Source organism: Sus scrofa, chromosome 12 (assembly GCF_000003025.6).
Source record: "Sus scrofa isolate TJ Tabasco breed Duroc chromosome 12, Sscrofa11.1, whole genome shotgun sequence".
Lineage (NCBI taxonomy): Eukaryota > Metazoa > Chordata > Mammalia > Artiodactyla > Suidae > Sus > Sus scrofa.
In genome coordinates this window covers 46756098-46783001 of record NC_010454.4, presented here as the reverse complement: position 1 = coordinate 46783001, position 26904 = coordinate 46756098, and the positions used below count along the sequence as shown (strand labels likewise).

At 53.4% G+C, this 26904-nt stretch overlaps 1 protein-coding gene across 3 annotated transcripts in view; it reads right to left on the bottom strand.

Moving 5' to 3' along the window:
- The window catches only part of ABR (active BCR-related), a 185980-nt gene that overhangs the window by 112818 nt on the left and 46258 nt on the right, over positions 1-26904 (bottom strand). The window contains exon 1 of one of the 3 annotated variants that reach the window (XM_021066120.1): positions 25811-26206. The exons of the other annotated variants lie outside the window; for them this stretch is intronic. Within the exon in view, the coding sequence (XP_020921779.1) occupies positions 25811-25871 (61 nt within the window). The 5' untranslated portion in view covers positions 25872-26206. Of the gene's footprint in view, positions 1-25810; positions 26207-26904 lie in introns of those variants that run through there. 3 annotated transcript variants of the gene reach the window in all.

Genomic DNA, 26904 nt, shown 5'->3' with positions numbered 1-26904 from the left:
GTCAAATTCAGAGACAGGAAGTAGAATGGTGGTTGCTGGGAGCTGGAGGTGGGGAGCGAAGGGGGAGTTAGCATTTAATGGGTGCAGAGTTTCAGTTTTGCAAGATGAAAAGAGCTCTGGTCATGGCCAGTGTGATGGTTGCACAACCATGTGAACGTACTTAATGTCGCTGAACTGCGCACTGGAAAATGATTACGATGGTGACTTTTATGTTCTATGAATTTCATTGCAACTTTAAAAATAGGGGAAAATATAATTTAAAAAAAAAAAAAAAAAAAAAAAGAGCCAGGGAAGGAGCAACACCAGAGAAGCCCTTTCATGGGAACTAGCAGGGGCAAAGAGACAAGACTGGGCCCAGAGCCCGCCAGTTTCCAAAGAGGGCTTTGGAGTCACCTTCTGAGTTACAAAGGCAGGTTCCACCTCCCCAAACTCATTTCTGTTTTGCTGCCAATTTCTTGGCACAAGACAAGCCTGGCTCTGCCCTAGGTAGGGGCTGCCAGGCATTTGTCAGCTTCAATTCCAATACTCCTTCCCATGCTACAAGTTCAACCCGCCAGTGGCAATGGCAATGTCTTGGGGAACATGTAGAACCCCAGGGGTCATGGCTGGATGTGAAACTTCCCGCAGGTCACCCCCTCTCCCTGGCTCTATCCCTACCCCTGTGCCACCTTCCAAACGCCTCCATCTTTCCACCTGGCAGCAAGAGATGCCAGCCTTCCCACAGGAAGGCAGCCTTTCCCAAGAATCAAGCTCAGGACCAGACATGGCCCAGGGGTGCGAGGGGGGTGGAAAGGTAAAAGAGATATTTCATCTTGGCCCTCATAACAAGGGCCACAGGTCAGAGGGACAGGAGAGAGACAGGCGGCAGGGCCTACAGAGATGGAGGGACCCGCCCTGCCCCAGGTGTTGACACTGGAACCACCTGTGTGCAGGCAGACTGGCGGGATGAGACCAGAGCAGCAACAGCCAATTAACCTCTGCTCGCAGGAGAGCTCCTGGAAACGTCCTTTCCATGCCCGAGCATCTGGACGTAAGAGAAGAGGCACACATCCCATAATAAACCAGGACCTGGCTGATGTCAGAGGCTACATCTTATGCGCAGGACCTGTGAGCAGGCAAGTGAGCACAACCCAGTCTCTCAGGAAAATAAAAGCAAGATTCTGAATTCCGGGCAGAAAAGGGTTACAAGGTCTGGAGGCTTCCCCTAGGAGTCATGAAAGGACAAAGCCATGTACTCTGCTTCGACGGCACTGGCTCTGGATGGAGCCAGGCCACCTGAACTCAAATCCCAGTTTTATCTGTGTGACCTGGGGCAACTTGCTTAACCTCTCTGTGCCTTAGCAGCCTCCTTTATAAAATGAAGACAATAATAAAACTATTTTATAGAGCTTTTATGATAGTTAAATGAGTTAGTTCAAGTAGAGGCACTAAGAATAGTGCCTGCCAGGCAGTAAATAGGTTAATTGTTTTTGTTGATTTCGTCGTTTTTTAAAATTATTATCTTAATTATTTCTCCCCGCAATCACGGCCCTAGGGAAGACACGGAGAGGAAGCCCAGTTCGTCTGGAAGCAGGTGCCTGTTGTGTGGGTAGCACATGGGTGACCTAAGCACAGAAAGAGGCACAAGAGAATGGCTCCCCAACACATGCAACTGTGCTCCCTCGTTTCCCACCTGCTCCTTCGGGGCCCCTGTCCACTCTCAGCCCTAGATCCCAGCTCCTTTCTGGGAGCCTGGGGCCCTTCAACCGGTTAGGCAAGCACTCCAGGTACAAGGCCTGCAGCAATAGCCTCCACAGCTCCACACCAGAGGGGGAGAGCATCCAGCCTCCTGAGAAACATAAAGGGAGGGGCCCTCACGCAAAGGGCCGCAAATACAGAGGGCACAGTCACCAACACAAAGCAGCTCACAAGTGCAGCCATGAGCCTTCCCTCCCATTGCCAGTATACTGGTGTGTGTGTGTGCTCATGCACACATGGGCATGTATGGGAATGCACACACACACTCCTCCTGGTACGCCATACAAGCTAACTCACTGTCATCTTTCTAGAAGATACAAGCAGAGATAGTAGAACACTTTGGTTAAGGACTTAAGCTCTAGAGCCAGACTGCCTGGGCTTGAATCCCCAGCTCTACCTCTTACCGGCTGTGTGACCCTGAGCCAGTCACTCAACCTCTCTGTGCCTCTGTTTCATTTTCAAAATGGAAAAATAGCAACCAAGCTCCCAGGGTTTCTGGGAGCATGAAGAGTAAATACATGTAATATATGCACTCAGAAGAGTGATGGTACCATCTGAGTATTAACTCTCGTTACTGTGCCTCATAAGCTCAGCAAGTCAGGGCTTATGACACTCAGGCTCTCCCTACACCCCAGGTCTCCTCTGGTTCTACCTATTACCAGGACCAGCTCATCAGAGCCTCCCGCCTCCTCTGCTGAGAACTCAACTGACAATTGGTGCTTACCCCTAGGGGGCCCCAGGCAGAAATCCCAGATTGTTTCTGTACCAGGTCTGAGCTTTGTCAATGCCCAGACCTCACCAACTGCTTCCCGGGTTTTCCTCTGTCCGCAGGTGACGCCCACATCGCTCATTCTTTCCGTTCAGAAATCAGAAATAGCTCTAGTCAACCACTCCCCCACAGAGAAACTGTGTTTTTCTCTGGGGAGAGAGACTGTCAAGATTTTTCCACTAGAAGATGTACAGTGTGTTTCTTTACTGGACAACCTAAGAATTCCTGTTTCTAGGGGCATCTAGTATCCAAAGGCACACAGGACACGAAGCCCAGAGCCTTAGGTTTAACCCTTTGGGCAGGTCACTTAGACCCTCTTGGTCCCAGGGCTTGCTCCCCTGCAGAACGGGGCCAGCCTCCCCTACTCCCAGTGTGGAGGTGAGCTGAGAAAGTGATGGGGCCGTGTCCAGGGCGGTGCCCAGTACACAGAACATGCTCACTGTGGCTAGACTGTGGACTCTCTACCTCCTTTCCCATTGCAAGCAAAATGTGAGAGGAATGATCTGAACAGTGCTGGCATGGTTAAGCAGCTGTTATCTTCAGCAAGGATGAGCTCTGTCAGGTGGTTTAGGAAAAAAACAAAAAAAACCAAAAACAAAACTCATGCAGCCTGGACAGGTTTTACTGGCTTGAATTCAGAGCAGCTCTCTGTTCTGGGTGACAGGTTGCATCCTCGTTCCTTCCCTTCCCCCAGGATCTGGTTTACTTGGTCAAATCACCCACGGCCCCCAGAACGAGGCAGGAGGGAGCCAACTGTGGCTTCTGTCACACATGCCCAGCCTGGTCGGTGCCCACATGGTTTTTGAAGCAGCTGCCCATCATGCCCACCTGAGCAGATGACACATCTCCCCGTGGAAGGGCTGGGAATACAGACCCCGTGTGCCTATCACAAGACAGCCTCACAAGGCGAGAAAACCACACCCTGAGACTAACTCATCCTTCTCACTGGTTTGAAGCCTAGTGGTCACCATAGCAACAGGCTCCCGCTCCAGCCTGCCAGGCGGGGCTGATGCAATTCTCAGGCAGTGAGCAACTCAACTCGGCTCACACCGCTCTGCTCCCACTCAGGGGTGGGTGAGTGGGGAGAACAACTGAGGAGGGAGGAGAAGGGCACTCACCCTACAGCGATCTCTGCTCTCCCCGAGTCCTGCTCTTAGCGATCTAAGGAAGGTGGCCCTGAAAGGAGACCTCCTGGGTCCCTAAAAAGTATGGTGTCACTGCAGTGGCTGCCACTACTGGAAGATTCACCTCCAAAGACTTAGGAGAGCTGGAGGGGGCAGGGCCAGACTGTACCATGGGCCTCTCCACTACCACGTGGCCCCCTTCTCCCCTTCTGAGTCAGCACCCCACCAGCTAAGCACCCCCATGTCCCCCTGCCCACAGGCAGCCCCACCCTGCAAACTCGACAGGTACAACTAACTTCACTGTTCTCTGCTCGACTGTGTTCCTGCCTGAACTGCACTAAAGCACCCATACACCCGGAACTCCCTGCAAACTAGAATGTCCCCAAGGTACACGGACCCCCATCCTCCCAGATCTCCACCCCACTCTGCAAGGGTCTCTGGCTGCCCTGGGGAGTCTTATTCGCCGGCTGGAGTCGATGTGAGACAACAGTCCTATGCCAAGAACATACCAGCCAAGGGCCTCAACCTCTTAAAGCACACAGGTCCCCCAAACAGAAGGAACAAGCCCCCAGAAAGGAGGGGGGGCCAGGTCACCCACTCACCACCCACACACACACCCACACACCCATACCCACGCACACACACACACACTAAGAAAACAGGGGAGGAAGCCACATTAGGGTAAGAGCCTGGTGATGCCAGCGGCCCTCTCTAGCCTCCCAGTGCCTACCCATGGATGCAGGCTCTCCCTCCCAAGGCCGCCGTCCTGGTGAAGATGCCTCTAGTGCCAAGAATGCTCCCCCTCCTGCAGGCCTGCTCCCTTCCGTCCCAGCAGCCACCTCCCGCCCTATGCTTTCCCCCACCCCCTCCCGCATCGAGGGCATCCACCCAATCAGGAGCTGGGCCTTGGCACAAACAGGTCCTGCTCTGGGACCTTGCACCCTGCACTGGGAGGAGATGTGCAGGCGTGCAGGTGGGGAGGGAAAGCATGTCTCCATAGCACCTTCCTGCGAGTGCCCTCGGGGGCCGGTCACATCGGGGCCCGCCCAGTGGTCACCCTGACAGATGGGCAAAGTGATTAACTCCAGGGGCCACTTGGGAGATGGCGCTCAGCTGTGGGATGTCCCCTTAACACTTCCGGTGGGAGCCTCCAGGACTGCCGAGAGCAGATGGGCAGAGACGGCAAACTGTTAGAGATGGAGGTAAATAGATCAATGAAAGTTCAGAAATAAACACATCTCTCTATGGCCGACTGATTTTTGAAAAGGGTGCCAAGACCATGCAATAGCTTTTTCAACGAATGGTGCTGAGACAACTGGAAATCCACCCACAAAAGAATAAGGCTGGACCCTTACTTCACACCACATACAATTCTTTTTTTGGCCACATACACATCATGCAGAAGTTCCCAGACCAGGGATCAAACCCAAGCCACAGCTGTAAACAGAGCCACAGCAGTGGCAACGCTGGATCCTTAACTGACTGAGCCGCGAGAAAACTCTGCCATATACAAAAATTAACTCAAAATGGATTGAAGACCTATAAAACTCTTAGAAGAAAGCAGAAGGTAATGCTCATGACCTTGGATTTGGATAAGATTCTTCCATATGACACCAAAAGCACAAGCAACCAAAGAAAACATAGATAAACTGGATGTCATCAAAATTAAAAACTTTTGTGCCTCAAAGGATACCATCAAGAAGTGAAAAGAGGAGTTCCCGTCATGGTGCAGCAGAAACGATTCCAAGCAGGAACCATGAGGTTGCAGATTCTATCCCTGGCCTCGCTCAGTGGGTTAGGGATCCGGCGTTGCCGTGAGCTGTGGTGTAGGTCGCAGATGCGGCTCGGATCTGGCATTGCTGTGGCTGTGGCGTAGGCCGGCAGCTATAGCTCCGAATAGACCCCTAGCCTGGGAACCTCCATATGCCATGGGTGTGGCCCTAAAAAGACAAAAGACCAAAAAAAAAAAAAAGAAAGAAAGAGAGAAAGTGAAACCCACAGAACCAGGGGTTTGTAGCTAGACTATGTAAAGAAATCTTACAACTCAACAATAAAAAGAGGAGTTCTTGCTGTGGTGCAGTGAGTGGGTTAAGAATTCCACCGCGTCGGCTTGGGTTGCTGTGGAGGTTCGAGTTTGAGCCCAGCTTGGAGCAATGCGTGAAAGGAGCCCGCACTGCCGCAGCTGCAGCACAGGTCCTCATGCCATGGGTGCAGCCATAAAAACAACAACAAAAACCAATAAAAAGACACACCAACCCAACTTTACCAAAACAGAGACAAAAGATCTGAATAGACTTTTTTTCCCAAGGAAGTAAAGGTGGCTTAACTTCATTCAATTGACAGGCAGCTTATGTGCACCTCCTCTGTGCCAGACACTGGGCCAGGCCACGGGGACATAGCTGGGAGGCAAAGCAGATTCAGCCTTGGCCCTCGTGGGGCTTACATCCAGGGGATAGACGGGACACACTTACCGTGTGCCTGATACAGGGAGCAACTCAATCTTCACAACGAAGTAGATACTCTGAGCGCCCCCATTTCATGGATAAGAAAATTTAGGCACAGAGAGGTTAGGTAACTAGCTCAAGATCACACAGCTAGTAAATGGTGGGTCTGAGATTCACACCCAGGATAGTCTTCTCCAGGGTCCACATGACCCTGAGCATTATCAGAAGTGATTCATCCCATTGGGAGTCACAGAAGGCTGCTTAGGGAGGTGATAGGAACTGGGTTTGAAAGTCTTCATCAGGCAAGCAAATAGGAAAGGCGGTCTGCAGAGGCACAGAGGCGAGAATCAACACGGAATATGGGAAACACGGGATAGTGGGTAGGGTTGGCGGTCCTAAAGCAGAAGGTTGAAGTGTGGGGTGAGGGGTGGGGGGAGAAGCCAGGGGCCCTCCCCAGAGGCCCGGAGGCTATGCTGGGCAGCGGGACTCCTCCCTCCACAGGGCAATGGGGAGCCAGAGGAGGGTTTTCAGCAGGAGGGGCACCTGATCTGATTTTGGTCTGGGGACACCGTGAGGTGGCTGGGAGGGGGTTCCACGGGAAGACAGGTGGTCGGGCTGAGCAGCTGGGGAGGGCTGGGGAGAAATGATGGTGCAGGTGCCTGTGGTGGACAACAGTGCAGTGGGAGGGTCCACACAGCCTCCTCCTCCTCCTCGCACCCATGTCCACAGCAAGAACAGAGCGGTAGGGTGGGTGTCTGCTGGCCATCAAGAGACAGAAGGAAAGGTGCTCCTTGGGGTCTTGGATGCCTGGTGCCTGGATGATCCCTAGGCTGGACTCCGACAGGACCCTCCTTGAAAACAGTGGGAACCCCATGGGAACTTGAAGGAAGACTCCCCCCCACCCCACCAGCCCAACAGCAGGGGAAGGCGAGTTTTCTAGGGTGCACACCCTTGGTGAGGGGGAGCTCAGGGCTCTGGCTGCAGTGAGCTTGTGAGTGGAGCTGAGAGGCCGCCTTGGGCCGGGTAGCTGCTTCCTCCACATAGGGTCACAGTGAGAAAATAAACATCTTTTCATGTTAAAAAGAGAGAGAGAGAAAGACAGCCATCTCCTGAGTATCCGGCTGGATAACCACAGAGAAGGCAAAGCCAGGCGCTGTACTAAAAGCTTTGTCTTCACTTGCTTATTTAATCCTATTAACAAGTACGTGGTGAATTCTGTTATTGCCCCATTTCATAGATGAGTAAGAGGAGGTACAGGAAGGACACATAACTTGCTCATGGCTACACGGCTGGTTAACAGTGGAGCTGAGATCTGAATACAGGCAGCCTGAGTGCAGAACCAGCTCTTCATCCACCTCCAATTTCCTTTAAACTGGGTGTTCTGACCTCTTCCCAGTTTAACCACTGTGTCCAGAGACACTAACAAAGGGTTAGATAGATTGTAGCCCTGACACAGAGTTGGGCTCAGCCCACACTCACACAATAAATTAACTCATGTTATCCTCACACTACCCCAGGATGTAGGTCCTACAGTATTAATATTCCCATTTAACAGATAAGGAGACTGAGGCACAGAGAGGCCATGTCTTGCCCGAGATCACACAGCTACTGAGAAGCTAAGCTTGGACCCCAGGCCGTCTGATTCCAGACACTACCCTCTCTTGCCCCCTGACTAAATCAGTAACGTTACAGCACACACACTCTAACACGCCCCAGCGTCTGCTCCCTCAGGCCATGGCCCACGAGATGCCGCAACTACTAGGGCAAGGCCACAGCTAGAACATGCCCAGCAGGAGCAGGGAGAAGCCCCGGTAGAGGAAGGATGAGAACCAGCAGGCACCGTAGTCTTGTGCCAAGGGGTGTGTGGGCAGACAGCCCTGGGGAGAGCAGCAGGGCCACGGCCTGCGGGTGCCGGCTGGGCAAGGAACCACAGGGCCACCAAGCCAGACACAGGAGGGCAGTATTCCGACACTGTAGGCTGACTTGTTAATGGATCATGCAATCAGTGTGGCAGGTCACCTTTTGAAATGGATTGAAAAGGAGCACCTCACACACAGGTTCTGTGAAGACAATTCAGATCCCACACACACACACCCAGACACACACACACAGACGCACACACCTCTATAAGCTGTGTTAGCTATGCTGCAGTGTAAAATGGTTCTCCTATGAAAGATTTTGCCCAAAAACGTAGGAGCACCACTACTACCACTAAATAAGCCGTAGTTTATTCCTGTGCTGAAGTGCTATGCGGTTTGGACAATGAATAATCTAAAGCTATAGGCAAGAATGAAGACATATCTGAAAAACATCATTTTAAGCAGAAAAAGGTAAATCACAGAAAAATACTTCTACTAATATTCTATTGATATAAATTATGGGCAAAACTACAGTTATATTGTTTAGGGATACATACGCCTACATAGTAAAACTCTAAAGAAAAGGAAGGAGGGGTTAAGATGAAATCCAGGACAGCGGTTCGCGTCTGTCTATAATGGGGAGAGGGGGACTGAGGTGAATACAATGGGCTGAACTGTGTCCCCAGCAAAAACATGTTGGAGTCTTAACCCCCTGTACCTCAGAACGTGACTTACGTGGAGACATGGTCTTTATAGAGCTACTTAGGTCAAAGTGAAGTTATGAAGGTGAGTCCTAATCCAACAAGCCCGGCTTCTTTATGCCAAGGGACAATTTGGATGCAGAGACACAGGGAAAATGCCACGCGAAGGTGAAGGCAGGAGTTCCCAGGTGGCTTGGTGGTTAAAAAATCACCATTGTCGCTCGGGTTCAATTCCTGGCCCAGGACCTTCCACACACCATGGGCATGGCCAAGGGGGAAAAAAGGACAAAGGCAGAGATCCGGTGATGCATGTACAAGCCGAGGAGCACTGAAGATGACCAGTAACCACCAGGACCAGGAGAGAGGCATGGCTCTTGGAGCCTCAGAAGGAACCAACCCTGCTGATACCTTGATTTTGGACTTCTGGTCTCCAGAACTGGGTGACAATACACCCCTGCAGTTTAAGGCCCTATTCTGCAGTGCTTTTTTAACATTTTTATTTTTATTTTGTTTTAATCTTTAGGGCCACACCTGAGGCACATGGAAGTGCCCAGGTTAGGGGTTGAATTGGAGCTACAGCTGCTGGCCTTCACCACAGCCACAGTAATGCAGGATCTGAGCCACATCTGCGACCTACACCACAGCTCACAGCAATGCCAGATCCTTAACCCATTGGGTGAGGCCAGGGATCAAAACCACATCCCCATGGATCCTAGTCAGGTTCTTAACCCTGAGCCACAACGGGAACTCCCGCAGAGCTTTGTATTAGCAAATTAATCTAGTGAGGCTCAGAGCAGCTTCTCAGGACAAAGTTCTATGGAGGGCAAATGGATGCTTGTCTTGTCTCTATGATACCAAACCCAGACATGTCATATCCTCTTTGATATATACGACCTACCTCATTTAGAAAATAGAAATAGAAACCAGGCAGGGGTCGTCCAGCATGACGCTTTAGAGCGAAGGGCACAGAGGACTTGCCTCGGGTCCCACGGCCAGGGAGTGGCTGGGCGAGGCCAAGAGCCCAGGTCTCCCGTCTCCCAGTTTAGTGGCGGCCGCTGTCATAGCCCTGGCTCAGAGGTACCCAGGAGAGGCTGACTTCTGTTCAGAGGACAGGGAAGCTGGAACTCACAGTCCTCTAGGAACAAGCGGGGCTCCGTCTCTCTTCATGCCTTGGCCCTATTCTTGGCGGTCCGGTGAAGCCAACCGTCCCTTCCCCCGGGAATGTTTTGGAACGCATCAAATCATCAAATTACTCAGTTCTATCAACATGCTTGTCTAGCCACGGGGACTCTGGTGAGTCCAAGGGCGTTAACTGATCAGTGCCTGTACACAGTAAGCACTCAATAACAGTCAGCGACGGTTACTACTGTGAACGTTCGGAGTTGCTTCCACGTCATTGGGCCCGGGCCAGTGGTGCTGCGGAAGGAGACCCAGTGACCCCCCCAGCCCCGAGCCTGGGCATCGCTGCAGGGCCTGTACTCAGCCGAGGGATAAAGGACGAGGGGTGCTGCCCGGGCCCCCCAGCCCCTCCCCCACCTCCCGCGAGGCTAACAGTACTGACAGCATCCGCTCTCCTCTGAACCCCGATGAGGTGCATTTCACCTCAGGGAGGCTCATTAAATGATTTGATGCCATATGAGCACTAAGCAGGGGCTCTGGGATTCCAATCCAGGCTTTCGCCATTTTGCAATTTCTTGCTCCTTTACCCTTACATCTTTTGGAGGCTGGAGGGTCCCCAGCAGACGTGAGAATGTGCAAGACTCATTCTGTGGAGGGTGGCCAGTGAGTGTTTACCAATCATAACAATCACCCCTTACTCTGATATTCAGTGAAACGGTGAACACACATTGTCCCTGCTGATCCTCTTAGCTGACTTTGACAACAACCCCAGGACATGCCCAGGGCCTCTAACCTTCCCTTTGCAAATGGGGAAGGATTCCCAGAGCCCGATTTTACTTGGACACAGGCCAGTCCCCTGGAGCGTGTCCATCCAGGTCCACCCTCCCCACGTCTTCACCCTCTTTTCTGCCCTGGCAGGAGAGGACGGGCAGCAGGCAGTGCGAGGCTGGGATGCTGCTCCCGGCAGCTCTGCTCTGTGGGCACCAGGCCGTGTGTGCTTCCCCCAAAGGCTGCAGCTCCTGCCAGGAAGCTGTGTGCCTCCAGGTGTGGGAACTAGACTCTCCCCTCCCTCTGCCCGCATTTTGGCCACAGTCCTGTTACAAGCTCTCCCCAAGCCCCCCAAGCCGAGTGTGCCATCTGTTTCCTGCTGGACTCCAACAGATGTGGCTTAAGGAACCAAGCTGGGGAACCCTGATCTCCTGATGAATGAACCAGGGCCTTTCTGAACCTGCCACCAAGCACCTTACAGAGTCCCTGGGGAAGTGGGGGAGGGAAGAAGGAGAAAAGGAAGACGGCAGAGACGTGGCAGGAGCCGGGAGCAGAGACAACAGGCAAAGCCCTTGGTCTCAGATTTCTCTTCGAATTAACTGGAGTTAACCTTCAGAAAATGGGGAAAGACCACAACACTGAGAAGCTGGGCCTGGAGGAGGCCTGTGGTGGGAAAAGGAGCAGGAAGACTTAGAATCTGGGCTTCAGGCCATGCAGAGCCACGAGTGCTTCCTACAAAGTGTTCTGGAAACTGATCTCTGGTCACAAGCTGGCACAGGGCTGGGCAGCCCCTTCTGACAACAGCACTTCTACACTGCTGCTCCCATGGTGGGTGGGGGTTGGGGGGAGGACGAGTGGGCCTGCAGGCCTTGAGAGAAGGAAGCTGTGGGCATCTGACCTTCACCTTGTCTCAAAGAGCCAGCCAAGGCTCTAGAGGAGGGGAGAGGGCATCTGCTGGCTCCCAGACCGTCCTTCCAATCCAGGCCCCTCACACAAGCATCTGGGGTGGCGCTGGGACAGCGGGGTCATTCGAGGTTTCCATCATGCTCTGGCCCCCAGGTATGCACAGTCAGGCTGCAGGGCCAGAATCTGGGCTACAGGGAAGAGCAAAGAGGACACCCGCAGGGGGTGGGACACTGCCACACGGATTGTCTTCCTTCTACTTTTAGGTATTTTTCTAGTCCTCAATAATTACAGACCTTCGTTTTATAAAAGGAAGAAAATTCTATCCTGGAGAATCACAAAGACTCACAAGGAGAAGAAGCTGTTACATTGGGGCACAGTTATTTGTGAATTAATAAGATGGAAAAGGACCTGGATCAGGATTTGCAGGCATGGACCTCAGTGGGGGATAGGGGGCTCAAGGCTCTCTCACCTGGTGACAGGCTGGCACATGGCCAGCATCACCGTGACATTCAGGTGTGGTGGGCAGGAAGATGTAAACCTGGAGTGTAGCTCTTCATGCCTGGCTGAGTCCTCTCTCCATGTAAAGATCTCGGGGGAACCCTGGAAGTCACACCTCCCTCCGGGATCCTGCTGTGTTATCACCTGCTTTGTGAAACTATCCCTGCGGGTTTCCATGTCCTTGACCTTAAAGAAACTTTACATCTTTAACTGGCGGTTGGTAGCCAAGATGCAGCACAGTGTCCTATTTAAGAACACAAGGGGGGGGTTGTTCCCGTCATGGCTCAGTGGAAATGAATCTGACTAGCATCCATGAGGATGCAGGTTCAATCCTTGGCCTTGTTCAGTGGGTTAAGGATCGAGTGTGGTTGTGAACTATGGTGTGGGTCGCAGACATGGCTCGGATCTGGCGTTGCTGTGGCTGTGGTGTAGGCCAGTGGCTGCAGCTCTGATTCAACCCCTAGCCTGGGAACCTCCATAAACCTCCGGGCCAGATGGTTTGGGTTCATATCCAGTTCATCACTTCCTAGCTGTGTGTTCTTGAGCAAGTTACTTACCTCATCTGTGCCTCTGTTTTCTCATCTGTAAAATGGAGATAATTGTCTTCAAAGGATTGTTGTGAAGAATAAGAGAATTAATATACATAAAGTGCTTGGAACAGTGTGGGACACGTAGCAAGTGCTAGGTAAGTGACAGCTATTATTTTTGGCATTTTTCCATTCATCACTCATTATTTTTTGTGTCGACTCTATAAAAACCATCTCAATATTTCTGTGACTACTCCACAGAAATGTCTCATCAGCTTGGCCTCTAGAGGGCCAGGTGGTGGCAGAGAGGAGGGAAGAAAGTAATGAAATGAGTAAGGGATGTGTTGATGAGTCCCTTGCTAAGTGTTATACACATACTACGCATGTATGTGTGTATGTATATATGTGTTTATTCTTTGTAGGGCCGCACCCACAGCATATGGAGGTTCCTAGGCTAGGGGTCGAATCGGAGCTGTAGCCGCTGGCCTGCGCCACAGCCACAGCAACGCAGAATCCCAGCCACGTATGTGACTTACACCACAGCTCACGGCGATGCCAGATCTTTAGCCCCGAGTGAGGCGAGGGATTGAACCCACATCTTCATGAATACTAATCGGGTTTGTTACTGCTGAGCCACAGCAGGAACACCATACACACACACTATTTAATCCAACAGTAGGGACACCAGATAAAATGCATGACATTCAGGACTATTTGAACGTCAGATGAGCAACAAGTTTTTAGCATCAGTATGTCCCAAATATTGCATAGGATAAAGTATGAATAAACTGCGAAACAAGTAATTATTGTTTAACCCGACCACAATTTTAACTGGGCATCCTATATATTTATTTGCTAGAAAATCTGGCAACCTTACCAGTAAGATTGGTAAGCTTGTTCCCATTTTACAGAGGAGGAAAATGAAGCTCGAAGAGGTGAAGTAAACTGCCCGAAGTAGCTGTCCAAGCGAGTATTCAAAGCCTCTGTTCCCTGTGGGCAGCAGCAGGTGGCTGCTCTCCAGTGGTTCTGCTCTTAGAAGAGGGGACAGGCCTAGAGCCAGAGAAACAACCCTGAGTCACCTGCCTGCAACTAGAGCACGCTTGTCACGCCTGACTACAGGAAGAGACAATTTTTTCCAGAGAAAGGAGCTGGTGCTCCCCCAAACCAGTGCACTTCCTGTAAGAGAGGGAGGTGGGGAGGCGAGCCATGGTCCACCAGGGCGGCACCCAGTGTTTTTCCGGGATCTGCCCCCGCCTGGGCTAAAATCTGGAGGCAAAAAAAAACCCAGGAGAAAACTCAGGAAGCACCAAAGGAAACTTCTCCGGAAGTCCTAAAATATGTTCACAGCCAGGGGAGAAAAGTTTAAAGTGAAAGCAGCCATGGGCACGCCTCTCAGAGCCCACGGCAGGACCACAGGGTCTGGTAGCCCTGGCCCAGGTCACGAGGCCCCTCCCCAGAGCTCACACGGGACGGCCAGGCCTCCCCCGGCTCCACAGGATGTCCCACACCTTCCCCTGGAGGGGCCCCAACTCTCCTCTCCCAGACTCCAAGCCGGGGTTTCGCTTCAGTCATTCTCAGCTCTATTTTTGCCCAAAGGTGACAAGAAACAAAGAACCTTCAAAGCAGGACAATTAAGTCGCCTGACTGCACACCTCTGCAGGGCCAGGGACCATGGGTGACCTTTAGATGGGAGCAGGGACAGGGAAGGGGGTCCAGGAACTTCTGGAGGGTTTCTCTCTAGATCCAGGAGTCAAGCACCCTCCCCCGTCTATGACTTCAGGGGGAGGCAACATTCAGCCTCATCCTCACCTGGCCAAGAAGGGCCAAAGCTCACTCCTCCCGGCCAAGGAACGGCATGTGCAGAGAGCAGCAAGCTCTGACCGGGCGGGTGCACCTAGGGAAGAATTCAGGGCAGCCACAGGGTCAGGAGTGTGGTGAAGAGAACCAGGAAGTGAGGCTGGAGACAATCTGAAAAGGCTCCTATGCGATGCTAAGGGGTTGGGATTTTATCCTCTGGGAAGGAGCCGGGTGGGAAGGTGCTAGACTGGTGAGCGACTGCATCAGATCCTCCAGGAGGGCTCACGGAGTCCTGGTCCTGCCTATCGATTGGGCATCACCCGGGGGCTTGTTAGAAACGCCAAAGTAGAGACCCTGCCCGAACCTGCAGGATCAAAGCTGGCACTCTCAGCAGATGCCCCCATGATGAACACGTCTAGGTGACCCTCCGAGTTACAGCTGGGGCAGAGAGAGGGTGACGAGTCTGACCTCTGCAACTGCCTTTTTAGATCACGCTTCTGCCCTCCTCATGCTCAGTTCTGCTGTCTCCTTGCAGCCTCCCTGCTCCGTGATTCTCACAGTGGCCCTCGTGCTAGAACAATGCAACCCCCAAAACATGCCTCTTCTTCATACCCCCTCACCAACCAACCACAGGGCATTTCCAAGCTCCCACGTGCTCAGGGCTCAGCTGGGTGTTATGGGAAAGGGAGAGGCACTCACTGGCTAAGAGTCAGTCCCCAAGCAGGACTGGGCTGCACAGGAGCTCTGCAAATGTACAGAGGCCAGGGTCAAGCCCAGGTTTTCCAGCCAAGGGCCCTGGCGTTTGGGCATCTCTGGTAAGGCATATGGGCTGGGGTGTCACATAGACCTGGGTTTAGAGCTCAGCCCAGCTTGTGACCAGGCCGTGAGCTTAGCAAAGCTATTTACCCTCTCCAGAATCTAAGGGGGGGAGGCTGGGAAGGTCTTCTCACCATAAAAGTGGATAAAAATAGTTGAGACCTCGGCAGGGGGGCTGAAGCTTAAATGGGACATGGTTCGTCAAGTGCTTAAGGACAGTGTCTGGCACCCTAAAAATGGCAGCCTTTGTTATTGTTCTTTATGCCTCTAAGGAGTTTAGAGTCTGGCAGAGAAGAAATGACAACAGGTACAAACCCTAAACAGGTAAACACCATAATACAAGAGATAAGAAGAGCTCAGGGTTGTGGCCTGAGCAAACAGTGTTTGGGTTCTGGAGCCGGGGGGCGGGGGTGCTCACCCAGGGCAGTGCTATAATCGGGCACGGGGGCTTCCTGGAGGTGGGGGTAACTTGAGCTGAGGCGTGAGCCCAGAGCTTGGCTGCAGAATGCTGAGGGTCTCACTGGCTACGGCAAATGGGAATGGCTAGTGTGAGCGGTGCCCCAGCATGGGGATCTTAAAGGCAGTTTGGATCTTGAAGGCAGTGTGGAAAGAAAATGTCCTCCCCCCTCTCCGCTGCCAACCAAAATTTCTGGGCAAAGGAAAGGTAGACGGAAGTAGCTTTAGTGCAGTTACAGCCAACTGGATGAGACTGGCCACATGGGCCTGGCTGGGATGGCAGCCGACCAGCCACCCGGGGTCCCCAGGCAAGAAACAGCCCTTCGTCAAACGTTCAGGCCATCCTTCCTTTCCAGGGAGAGGGGACAGAACAAGTCCCTGCTCTGGTTCTCCAAAGGTTCTACACCCAAAGATGGCATGCGTGCCCATTGACCCGCCCAGGTCAGGAGCTGCCACAGAGCCTGCAAAATGACTGCAGACCCAATTCACGGCTGGGGGGCACACCAGATGGGCTCTCATTAACCCTCTCAATCATGCACTGTAAAATTAACAACGAAGGCTTTCTGCTCCATTAACACCGAAGCAGGCTCTTGGTGGGGGGCAGGACAGGGATGGGGGGGGGCATGGGTTTTTGTCTAGACAGAGGAACTCATAAAGGCCAGATGCCTGGGCTTCTGCCTCTCAGGAAGGGGGTGGGCAGAGGAGACCCGGTGTGTCCCCTGTGGTGAAGTCCCCAGCACAGGCCGATCGCAATGGCCACTTTCTCTTTTCATCTCAACCTTTCACGGGTTTACTGTGAGAATTCCCTGGGATGGTGAATGTGAGGACACCAGCTCAGGTGTGGTACACACCAGGTGTCCCATCAGTTGCCTCGTTACTTTTATCTTCATGGGGAAACGGAAGGGTCTGACTTGGTTCAGGGTTCACAATCAGTCCCCTAGAAGAGGGAATAAAAGACCCCGGAGTCCTGCTCCCCAAATCGTGGTCCCTAGGGCATCGGCAGCAGCACTGACATCACCTGGGGGCTTGCAAGAATACAGAAGCTCGGTCTCATCCCAGTCCTGAATGAGAAGTGGCACCTTAACAAGAGCCCCAGGCCACTGAAATGCACAACAGAGTTTGAGACCCTGCTCTGGTATATTTGTTCCTAGGAGAAACCCACCTTCTCCCCTCCCCACCTCAGGAAATACGGGGCCCAGGACTCGGAGTGGATAGAAGCACAGGATGCCGATGCCACAGGGCCCTTTGATTAGCACCTGCTTGCTGGTCATGCTGCATTAAAGCACACGAGAGCCCATGCTGAAAAAATGACTACTTCTTGATTCCTTTCCACCCTTCCTGCTACTGTTTGGTACCAGCATGTCTTTAACATCCTCTATCCTCTGTTTCCCTCCCTTTAAACAGAGACACAGGAGGCTCAGACTCAGATCTTTCCAAGGGCAACAGTGTAGATCAAGAATTAATAACACTGTTGAGTTTGTAGTGCATTTAAATGTAAGGTAACTTTTTATTTATTGCAAGTGATACAGCTTTTCCATTAGTTTCCTTTCTAAATTGCTATATTTAAAAGAATGAATCAAACTGAAGAAAAACAGTTGAGTCCATAATAACAGAAGTGTGTGAATCTGAAAAAAAATCACGACAGTGGTATATAAATTATGGCAGTTTGGTAAATTATTATTCCTTACAGTTCATAAGAGCCCTTTGAGGTCACCTCGTCCACTATTTTTTCATCTTGTAGGTCAGGAAATCGATGTAGAGGGTCATGAGCAGCACTTCTTGGGTTTGTTTTTAATGGAGTGGGAGGGAATGGGAGAGCCCAGAGGGCATACAATTATGAGTGCTCTGCAAATGTGATAAAACAGTAAGTACTATCCCATAAACTTGTGTTTCAGTTTGTGTGTGTCCTGGCTCACAATGTAAATTGTCTATATTTTGTACGGGTTGTAGCCCAAAGAGTTTGCAAGTCACCTGTCTAGTCCAATCTCCCTTTGGTAGGGGACCCTGGCCTCTGCTAACTCAATTGCAAGGGGTGGGGGAGTTAACTCCTTCCAGGCCCCCCCCGGAGCAAGCGTCCCTTCGTGCTACACCCACCACAGCTCTCTGGCTTCCCTCTCATGACAGGACTGACAACAGTCGTCCTTGCCACAAGTTATTATGCGGATGCTCCCCAGCCCTGCGGAGGTGCCCTGCAGAGGCGAAGAGAGACTCAGGCACCTGCCTCTGTGTTCCCCACCTGCACAGAAAGAACTGTGGAAAGGCACTAGCACATTTCTGGAGGGACAGGATGCCCCCCACCAAGGTCTGCTCTCCGGGCCCTCTCAACCCTCCCAGGCTTGCTTGGGCAGCCCCGTTTCACTGGTCTTCCTGGAAAGATGTGATGGAGGGTGGGGAACACAGAGGCTGGGGGAAGGGCAGGAAAGGCAGGAGAAAGCTCTGGGTGGGGGAGGGGACAGAGTTCACCACAGGGTGGCCCTTGAAGGATGGACTTGTCAAGGCCGAGCCTCTGGTCTGGCTGCATCCTGGGAACACGGGGAGGGAGGGAGCAAGCCGGGCAGCAGGAGGGAGAAGGCTGGAACAGGAGGTTCGAGGGCTGCGAGGAAGAGGTCAGGAGCACCTAAGGCCCTAGGGGCAGCTGGAAGCTCACATCTGTCCCCCTACAAACAGGTAGGCGAGTTAGGAGGAAGGTCGATGGGTCCCTCCACCCCATCAAGCAGGAGTTCCTAAAAAAGGCCGCAGACCCAGAGAAGGAAGTAAGCTGCCAGTGACGTTTTAAGCAGCAAAGGGAAAGGAGGAGAAGAGAGTTGCTGGGCCCCCTCCCCTCCCTTCGTGTTCCCACCTTAACCTTCCCCACTCAGGGCAGGCTCTCACCGCTTTGTCATATCGCAAACTCTCCACACACAAACCCTGTGTGCAAGGTGCCCTCCCAGCTGCCCTAGCCTTTCTGGCTCCCGCCAAAGGGGGGGCCGCTGAGGAGGAAGGTCCCAGGCACAGGCCTCCCCAGAGGCCTGAACCCTCGGCAGGGGACTCTGGGTCTACACCAGAGCCACCCCATCATTAACATGCTATGCGTGGGTGAGTTCAAATGCAGAAGCTGGATCTGTGGCCCAACTGGCCCTGGCCTCGGCAAAGGACTTTGGTGCGCAGTGGCCTGATTTAAGCCCAGAGTTCTCTTTATTTTCCTTTGGAAACTGTGGAGGTGAGATCAGAGCCAGCACGTCTGGGCTCTGCCAAGTCCCTCTCCCTCCAGCGCCACTTACTTGTCCCTTGCTCGGCTCCGCTCTGGGAACTGGGCATTAGCTGTACCCTCCTGTCCCTACCCCCAAAGTCTGTTTTCTCTCCTCCTCTTTATTCATGTTGGGGTTAACTAAGAGGCCTCTTGACAATAATCCAGGGATGAGGTAACTCTGGGCTATGGGCTCCAAGTACCCATGGGAGAGCTCCTTGAAGTCATCCTTAGGAAGAGGCAGCCAGCTGGGGAGCACTCCCAGGACGCCCAGAGACTGAGAGCTGCCCGAAGACCATGGGGGCAGCCAGGACAGTCTCCACAGCTGTCATTCTGGTTAGAGAGATGGACATACCCATCTACCTCCGTGAAATATCAGCTGCCGTGAAAGTGAGTTGAGAGTCAGGCCAACCCTGTGCTCGATTCTTGGCTTGTACTCTAGCTCGAGGGCCTTGAATTACTCGCTTAAATTTCCCGAGTCCCAGGTTCCTCTCCATAAAATAGAGATGAGTCCTTCCTGCCTCGTAAGGCAGGGGCTGTTGAGGATCGGTGATAACACACAGGAAGTGCCTAGGATTGCGCTGACACACAGTAAGTCCTCAGCACTGCTGGCTGAGAGCACTGGAAGCTGAATGGGTTATGTATAGCGTCAGAGCCGGCTGAGATCTGACCCAGCTCAAACTGGGACACCTTGGACAATAACTTCATCCATCAGGGCCTCCCTTTCCTCATCCATAAAACGGGGGGATGATAAAATGCACCTCACTGAGTTGTTGGTATAATGTAAGGAAGCACCTAGCACAGCATCTGGCACATAGTAGGACTGATTACATGTTGTTTTATTCCATTCCTCCTAGACCAAATGGAAAAATCTAATTTCCACGCACTTGGGAGGACTAGGGAGCTTTCTTTTCTTTGGGTCCAGTGGTTGCGAGAAACCCAAGGATGAGGTCTGCATGTACCCCAGACACACTTCCCTAAGAAGTCCCCACAGCATCACATAGAACACACTGCCACCCGACCCCAAACCTCTCAGAAAGGGATCTTGCTCATAAAACTGTACCTTCAAGGGAGAGATTCACTCAAAATGATGGCCTATAGGTTGTAAGCCCAGGGTAACTTGCAGCTGCTCAGGGTGACCACAAATGAGCAAATCAATTGCGCTGCTGTGGGGAGGAGCCCTCCTCCAGCTAGGGAAGTAACCAGGCTTAATTATACAACAGCTTTGGTCTCCATCATCTTGATCCATTAAACCCTTGCTGCTGGCCAGGAGGCGATGCCCAGGAGGAAGGGGTTAGCCCGGTACACTAGCAGGATCAGCTCTTCAATCCCATGAAGGTAATTATGGCCACATCCTTCCCTAAACAGCCCTGAGTAAAGCCACAGATCCCTAGCCAATTTGGGGCTTTTCTAGGCAGTACCAGCCCCAATGACAGCCCAGGAAGGCCAATAGCTATGCTGCCCAGAGTGACAAGGACTCTGAGCTCCACAGACATTGGTTCACCCGAGGCCTCCCAGCTGCCCAACCCCTTCTGGAGACATTGCTGACCTTGGACAAAATGCCTGAGCATGTCTGCTACGTCCACCTGTGGCCTAAAGAGACAGGAAGGCATCAAGGGTGAGGGGAGAGGAACGCGGGGAACAGCATCTGACCGATTAGGTCACCACAGAGCCCACCCCCACGGGCCCCATCTCCTGAAGACCAAGCTACTAACCCAGGGGTAGAAAACTAAGCGAAAGGACCAAGTGAGGTCTGAACCTTGGAAATGAGAACTGGCTGTCCCACCTGCAGTCAGGCATGGTACCGGCTGCCCCCCCCCGAAGGGCTCTTTGCCAGAGGTTTGGGCAGGGGACAGGCATGAGCATCTATGCCCAACTCACACGGGGGGGTGCATCTTATAGTCCGCCTGTCGTCCTGATTTCTTTCTTCTTCCCAATTGACAGGATCAGGTTCTCCCCAAGCTTCAGGGACAAGCAGAATACTCCCACTGCCATTCAGGGGTATCCATGCTCCATCAGGACACACACTGCCCAAAGCAATGCAAGCTAAGGCAGACCAAGGCCACAGGTCAAGAAAATCAGCCTCTTCTATCCAGCCCTGGAGACAGGTAAGCCTGAAAGACTCTCCCCCACCTGTGCTCAGGGCCGAGACCCTGTAGGGAGAATGTGGTGGGTTCTCCATGCCTCAGAGATCCCCTCAGCCCACCGCAGCCAGGGGCCCAGCACAGGCAGACAACGTGGACATGACAGGCAGCTGTCCTGAAGTTGCCTAACTCCTGCTTCGCTCCAAACGGCTCAAGCTGAGCCAAACAGCTGCAGCCCCAACACTGGAGGCAAAGGCTTCCAATCACAAGCCCTAGCAATGCGTGGGACTCCCTTGGGGGGTCTCCGACTCCACTACCGAGCTACTACAATTACCAAATCCACAAAGCCGGAAACTATGAATGGGCCAGCGAATGGGTTTCTGGTGAAGTAAGGAGTTAAAGGAGCCAAGAACATGGAAGTTTTCCTTTCCCTCTCATACTCACACGATCCCAAATTACTGAGGACTTATTACGGCGGGAGGCACCGGGCGAGGTACCACGTAAGAACCTGGTCCAACACTCTGTTCCTGCCAGTCCTCTTGCACCCCTCCCAGCCCCTTCCAAACTGCTCTGCAAGCCTTTCTTGGAGGCCTGTTCAGCGATGACGGCCGTGATAAGCTGGACAGCCGAGTAGTTCAACAGCGCTCCTTGTCTTCAAAGCACTCGGTAAACATTAGCCAATGAATTCCCACGGCACCCACGTGAGGCTTCATAGTCTCACGTCACAGAGGGATGTGCACAAGGAAGGTACCAGAATCGCTCCCGGACTCAGAGACCAGTCCAAGTCTTCCATCCTGCACACAAGATCGAGGCAGAATGGATTTTTCTATCTCTCCAACTTCTGCCCACCTAATTCTTCACAAAACTGCCTGTCATGTCTTCCCTTTTCCAAAGAACAGCAGCAGCAGTAATCACAAGAACAAAAAATGATGTTTCTGAGCTGGAGACTTAATTCTTCTGCCAGCCCCACCTCTGAGACTCCAGCAGCCATGTCAATTATGGGCTGGTGTTGACAAGCAGGAATAAATGACTGGGGCTTAGTCACAGGACCAGAGAGCATCCATCTACAGGCACTCACTGGCACATCAGGGCGGTCTGATGCAGCCTGGGCGAGAGAGCTGCCCTGATCAAACCCACACGGAAGGTCAGGCCAGTGACTTGGTCCTTGCTGTGGCTAATGTAGGAATCAGATGGGAAACTGAGGCAGGTTCATGATCATCAGGAATAGGGTTTGTATCCTCACAGCCCCTTCTTGGACAGAGCACTGAGTAAGGGGCATAAAAATATCACTGGAGAATGAAATCCACTGAAGCATTGCTTGTGGTAACAGAAGCAGGTTCTAACAACAACAGATGATCATGTTCTGTCTTCTATGAGGTCCAAACAACCACCAGCTTTTGCTGGGCTCTCTAGAGTTGGCATCTTTGAGGCCAGAGCTAAATTGCTTGGGACAAAAAAGAGACTGGAACAGCAAAGGAAGAGACCTTAAATGTAGCCCTCAGCTCTCTTTTAAATAAATCCTGAACATAAAGTGAAAGATTTTCATCTCTACTCAGAGGGATAGAGAATGTTTCAGAGCATCCTCTATTTCTGTTACTGCATAGAATTTAATTCCATCCAACCCAACCCCGTAGTCTAGAAGAAAACCAGGAGAAAGTGGCAAATGTTTAGTGGCTGAGAGAAACACACAGAGAAGATAAAATGAAGAACATAGGCAGAGAACACATGCGGAGAGAGAACCACAGGAGCTCCAGGGAAAGAATCGAGGCAAGGCAACAGGGGCAAAGGTGACTTTATTACATTAACATGGGAAAATGCGTAGTCCAGACACAGGAAACGGGATGGCTGGAACCCTGCTCCACCACACTAGCTTACAGGGACAGAGACCCTGCTCCAATCAGTCCCAGAGCATACGGGCAGCTGGGAGCCAACCCATCTCCTTAAGTCAGACAAATCGCCATCACTGCAGCCCCTCAGGACTTCTACTATGGGGAGAGAGGGGGTCTCTGTCTTCCCTTAGTAAACGGCCGTGCATCTGCAATGGAAGTGCGCATAGATGCTAAAGCCAGAAAGAATGAGCTGACAACTCCAAAGGCAAGAAGTGTGTGAGCAGAGGTGCTGGTTAGCAGTCTGGAATCTTAGGCATAGAGAATCACTAGCCTCAGGGAAAGGAGACAGAGCCTCAAGCACCCTGCCCTGGTTCCAGGACCAGCCCCCAGTTCCTCCAAGAGACACATAGTCTGGGCTCAGAGTCACTTAACTTGCTGGACCATTTTGGGGAGACCTCTGTGACAGAGAACCAAAGAGACAGATGTCCCCCCTTCCACGACATCCCAAGGCCTTGAATAAACTTAGACATATCCCGGTGCCACTCAGAGCCTTCCTCACCATCCTAGGGTAAGATCTGAATCCCAGCTCTGTCACTTATCTGTCACGTGACTTGGGGTAATGATTTGAGCTTATTGAGCCTCTTTCTATGAAAGGGAGATAAACTACCTATCTTGCTGAGTTGTGAGGTTGGCAAAGGCTGCATGGAAAGTGCCCAGCACAGTGCCTGGCATATGGGAGGTCCTCAGGAGATGCTCTTATCACTGCCACCATGAGTAGTGCTTAGGAGGAGCCTCTATCACTGGATCATTGTATCCCTAAGAAGTACACTGGCTACCCTGTGCCCTGGGTACATCCCCTTTACAATTCCTGATGGATTTGGCTTTTGTGGAGACCTGCTACCCCAGGACTGTGAGCCTTGTAAGCAAACAGCTTTCTGAGAGGCAGAGGAACTTCCTCTGGGAGTCACAAAACCATGCTGCCAGGCAAATGACAGCTCGGGTATTTGTTTTAATTTAGGCTCTTGTCTAGAGGAAACTTCATGGCTAACAGCCCAAACATGACTGCACAGCACCTCCCCAGGAAGCCTCATTCTACAGCTTATTGGAAAGCCCTTTGGAAGAAGGAGGCAAGGGCTCCTCACATTGCCGCCAAGACAGTGTCCCCCCTTCCCCTCCATCCAGGCTGCACCAGGAGCCCAGAGGCCAGGGCAGTAGACAGCTCAGATGCCAGCCTGCTTGAGTCAGGGCTGATTAACAGGCACCCCCAAAGAAGCCCTCAGTCTAATCCCCTTTTCCAGTCCCACCTTCCTCTGGTGAGAAAATTTCAAGCAGCCTCAGGCAATTTTGCTTCTCTACTCCAGGTGGGAGGTGGGGGTGGAGGTGGGGGGAGGGAGTAGGAAAACTTAGAAATGATCAGATGATCAGGTAAGGGAGTCTTCTGCAAGGCAACGGAGGGAAAGCCAAAGACAGGTTTCCCTAGGATTCTATGCTTTGGGGAATAGGGAAAGCAGTACTGGCTTTCTCTAAGAGCCAGAAATATTCAGGAACATAAGCTGCATGTGAATATGAGGCATTGTTATGACTGTTATTTGTAAGGGCGCAGCGAAGAGGAGGCACTAATCCTTCCTTGAGATCAGGAGCTGATTTGCAGCCAGGCTGTGAACAGATGTGCGACCCTATTCACGCAGACACACGTGCACACACAAGCCACACAGCGGCCATGGGCCCTGACCTTCACCCAATGATGTTGGCCTCTGCAGGGGAAGGAGCAGATGGAGTGGCTGGGCTTGGCAGGGGACTGACAACCAGGGGATCCAGCTTTGCCCCTTTGATGTTGAAAAACCAAAGCAGAATGAATCATCACAAGGAGAGCTCTTGGGGGAGGAAAGGAAGGAAAAGGGGATGGAGGCGGAGGTGGAGGCAAGAGAGGAAGGAGAAGAAGGTCCGGGGAATGATGGGGACTCAAGGGGATACAGAGGTCAGAGGCTGCGTACTGAGTACAGAGGAAGCTCCAGGGCAAGACCCTGGGGTTCAAGGCATCACTTTGTCCACTCCCCTCACCATAGGACTGTTACCCAGGAATTCAAGGCGGGTTAACCCTTAAAAATGTCCTTGTTCCATGGCATCTGGTGTCCAGAACCAGAACCTGGCTCCACCTTCCTGCCCCAACCCCTGCCCCTGCCTCAGGACTCTGGGCTAGGAGACCTGGCCAAAGAGAGTGAAGCGTCCCACTGAAGTGATCAGGGGAGGGTGAAACCACTCACTACCTTCTTCAGGGGCCAGCAGGACCCTCTTCCTACACCACTGAAAGCGTTGGGGGAGGCGTCTCAAGGGAGCAATACAGTGCTTTAGCCATCTAGGTAAGGTGCAGTGGGAGTGGGGCGTGGGGGCGCTCGGGGTGGACCCGAGACCCCAGAAGGTACGAGTGATCAATTACACATCCCCATCGGCAGTGCAAGAGCAATCACATGATCGCAGCAGATTTAGGAGCGAGGAGGTGGAGACGCTGAGGATTGCTTTTTTTTTTTTTCTTTTTTTCTTTTTGGGTGGGAAGGAGAGTGAGGGTGGGGGCGATGATGAGGCTGCCAGGAGGACTGCTGAGCTGGGGGTTTTCGAGTCCTTCATCCAAATGTTCCCCAAGGAGATCTGCACCTACAGCCTCCCTTACCACCGGACCCCACCCGGAAACACACCGGCCTCGGGATGTCCCTGAGGTGGTAAACTCAGGGACCAAGGACTTCAGCAAAATGGCCTTTCTGCTTCAGCGCGGGCAGAAGGAGCAGCCAGTTGGGGAGTGGAGGCTGCACCCTACAAGGGCTCTCCCCTCTTCCGCAAGGTTGGGGAGTGCTCGGTTACACAACAGGTGGGAGAGGGGTGACACAGCTCTCCCGGCTCCGTCGGTTCACTGCCCCTCCTCCCGCTTGAAGTCTGCTCTGGGGACCCCATCCGCGACCGATCGCGGGGCCCCACGCCGCTCCCCCGCCTCTCAGCCCGCCGGGTACCTAGGCGGCCGTGCCCGCAGCCCAGAGCCCACAGCCCGCGCGGGGCTCCCCAGACAAGCGGCATCGTGGGCCCCGGGTCTGTCAGGGCGCCGCGCGGGGCACGGGGGCCCGTTCCCGCCCAGCCTCCCCGGCCCGAGCGCACACGTACTGCTGTAGAGGGTGTCGATCCAGGAGAGGCGCGGCAGGCCCCGGTGGCTGAGCGGCTCCATGTCCGCGGCTCCGCGCGGTAGCGGCGGTGGCTCGGTCAGATCGGAAACCAGACCCTCATCGCATAACAAAGGAGGGAGGGCGCGGGCGGCAGGCTGCGGGCGGCCGGGCGGGACGGCCAGCCCCGGAGGCCGAAGTTGCCGAGCGCAGGGTGGAGGCGGGGGAGGCAGGGAAACAGGTAGCAGGGAGGAGCGAGCCGGAGCTGCCCGGGAGGAGGAGAGGGAGGGCGAGGGCCGGCGAGCGGCCCCGGGAGCCCTTCCGGCCCCTGCGGCCGCGGCGAGCCCCGCTGCGGATCCCGGAGCGGCGGCCCAGCAGCCGGCCGCCAACTAGCAACTTCCCCGGGGCTGCGCGGCGCCCAGGGGCGGGGGGCGGGGGCCGCAACCAATCGGCGCCAGGCTCCCGCGCCCCCTCCCCCCGCCGCAGCACGCCTCCAGACCCGGGGGGCGGGGGTGCGGAGCAGCCCGGGTCCCCACCGGTGCCGGGGCGAGAGGGTCTTCACCCGTAACCGAGGAGTGGTTCGCGGGGGTCTCTGGGCTGCGGCAGAGGCCCAGGCTCCTCTTCCTCCCCTCGCTGGGCTCGGCCAAATTCTGGTAGCCCGCAGACTAGGTGCTGCGGGGAGACCTATGAGCCCGCAGGGGTGACATCACCTGCCACCCCGAGATCTCTAAGCGCAGTTTCAGGGGCCAGTGCGGCTGCCAGGCCCCTCCCCTAGGCAAGCCTGGGTTGCGGCGCTGACCGGGTTAACGTCCTGCCCCGCCGCGGGAAGCCTTGGCGGCCCTAGGACTCTTTGCTTCCAACCTTGACAGTGCTTCATCTATTTAGACATCCTTGACCTAAAAGCTGGGCGGTTCCTGCCCTCCACACCAGGGGGCGGCGGCCGGCCGGAGAAAGGCCAGAGGCTGGGGATCAACGAGGGGCTGTGAAAGACAAACTGGGTCACTGGAGAGGCTCCAGGGTCTCCAATGGGTCCCCTCCAGGAGCCTTCTCTGGGGATCCCAACCTCAGTACAGGAGGCACACGGTGCACGCGTAATCA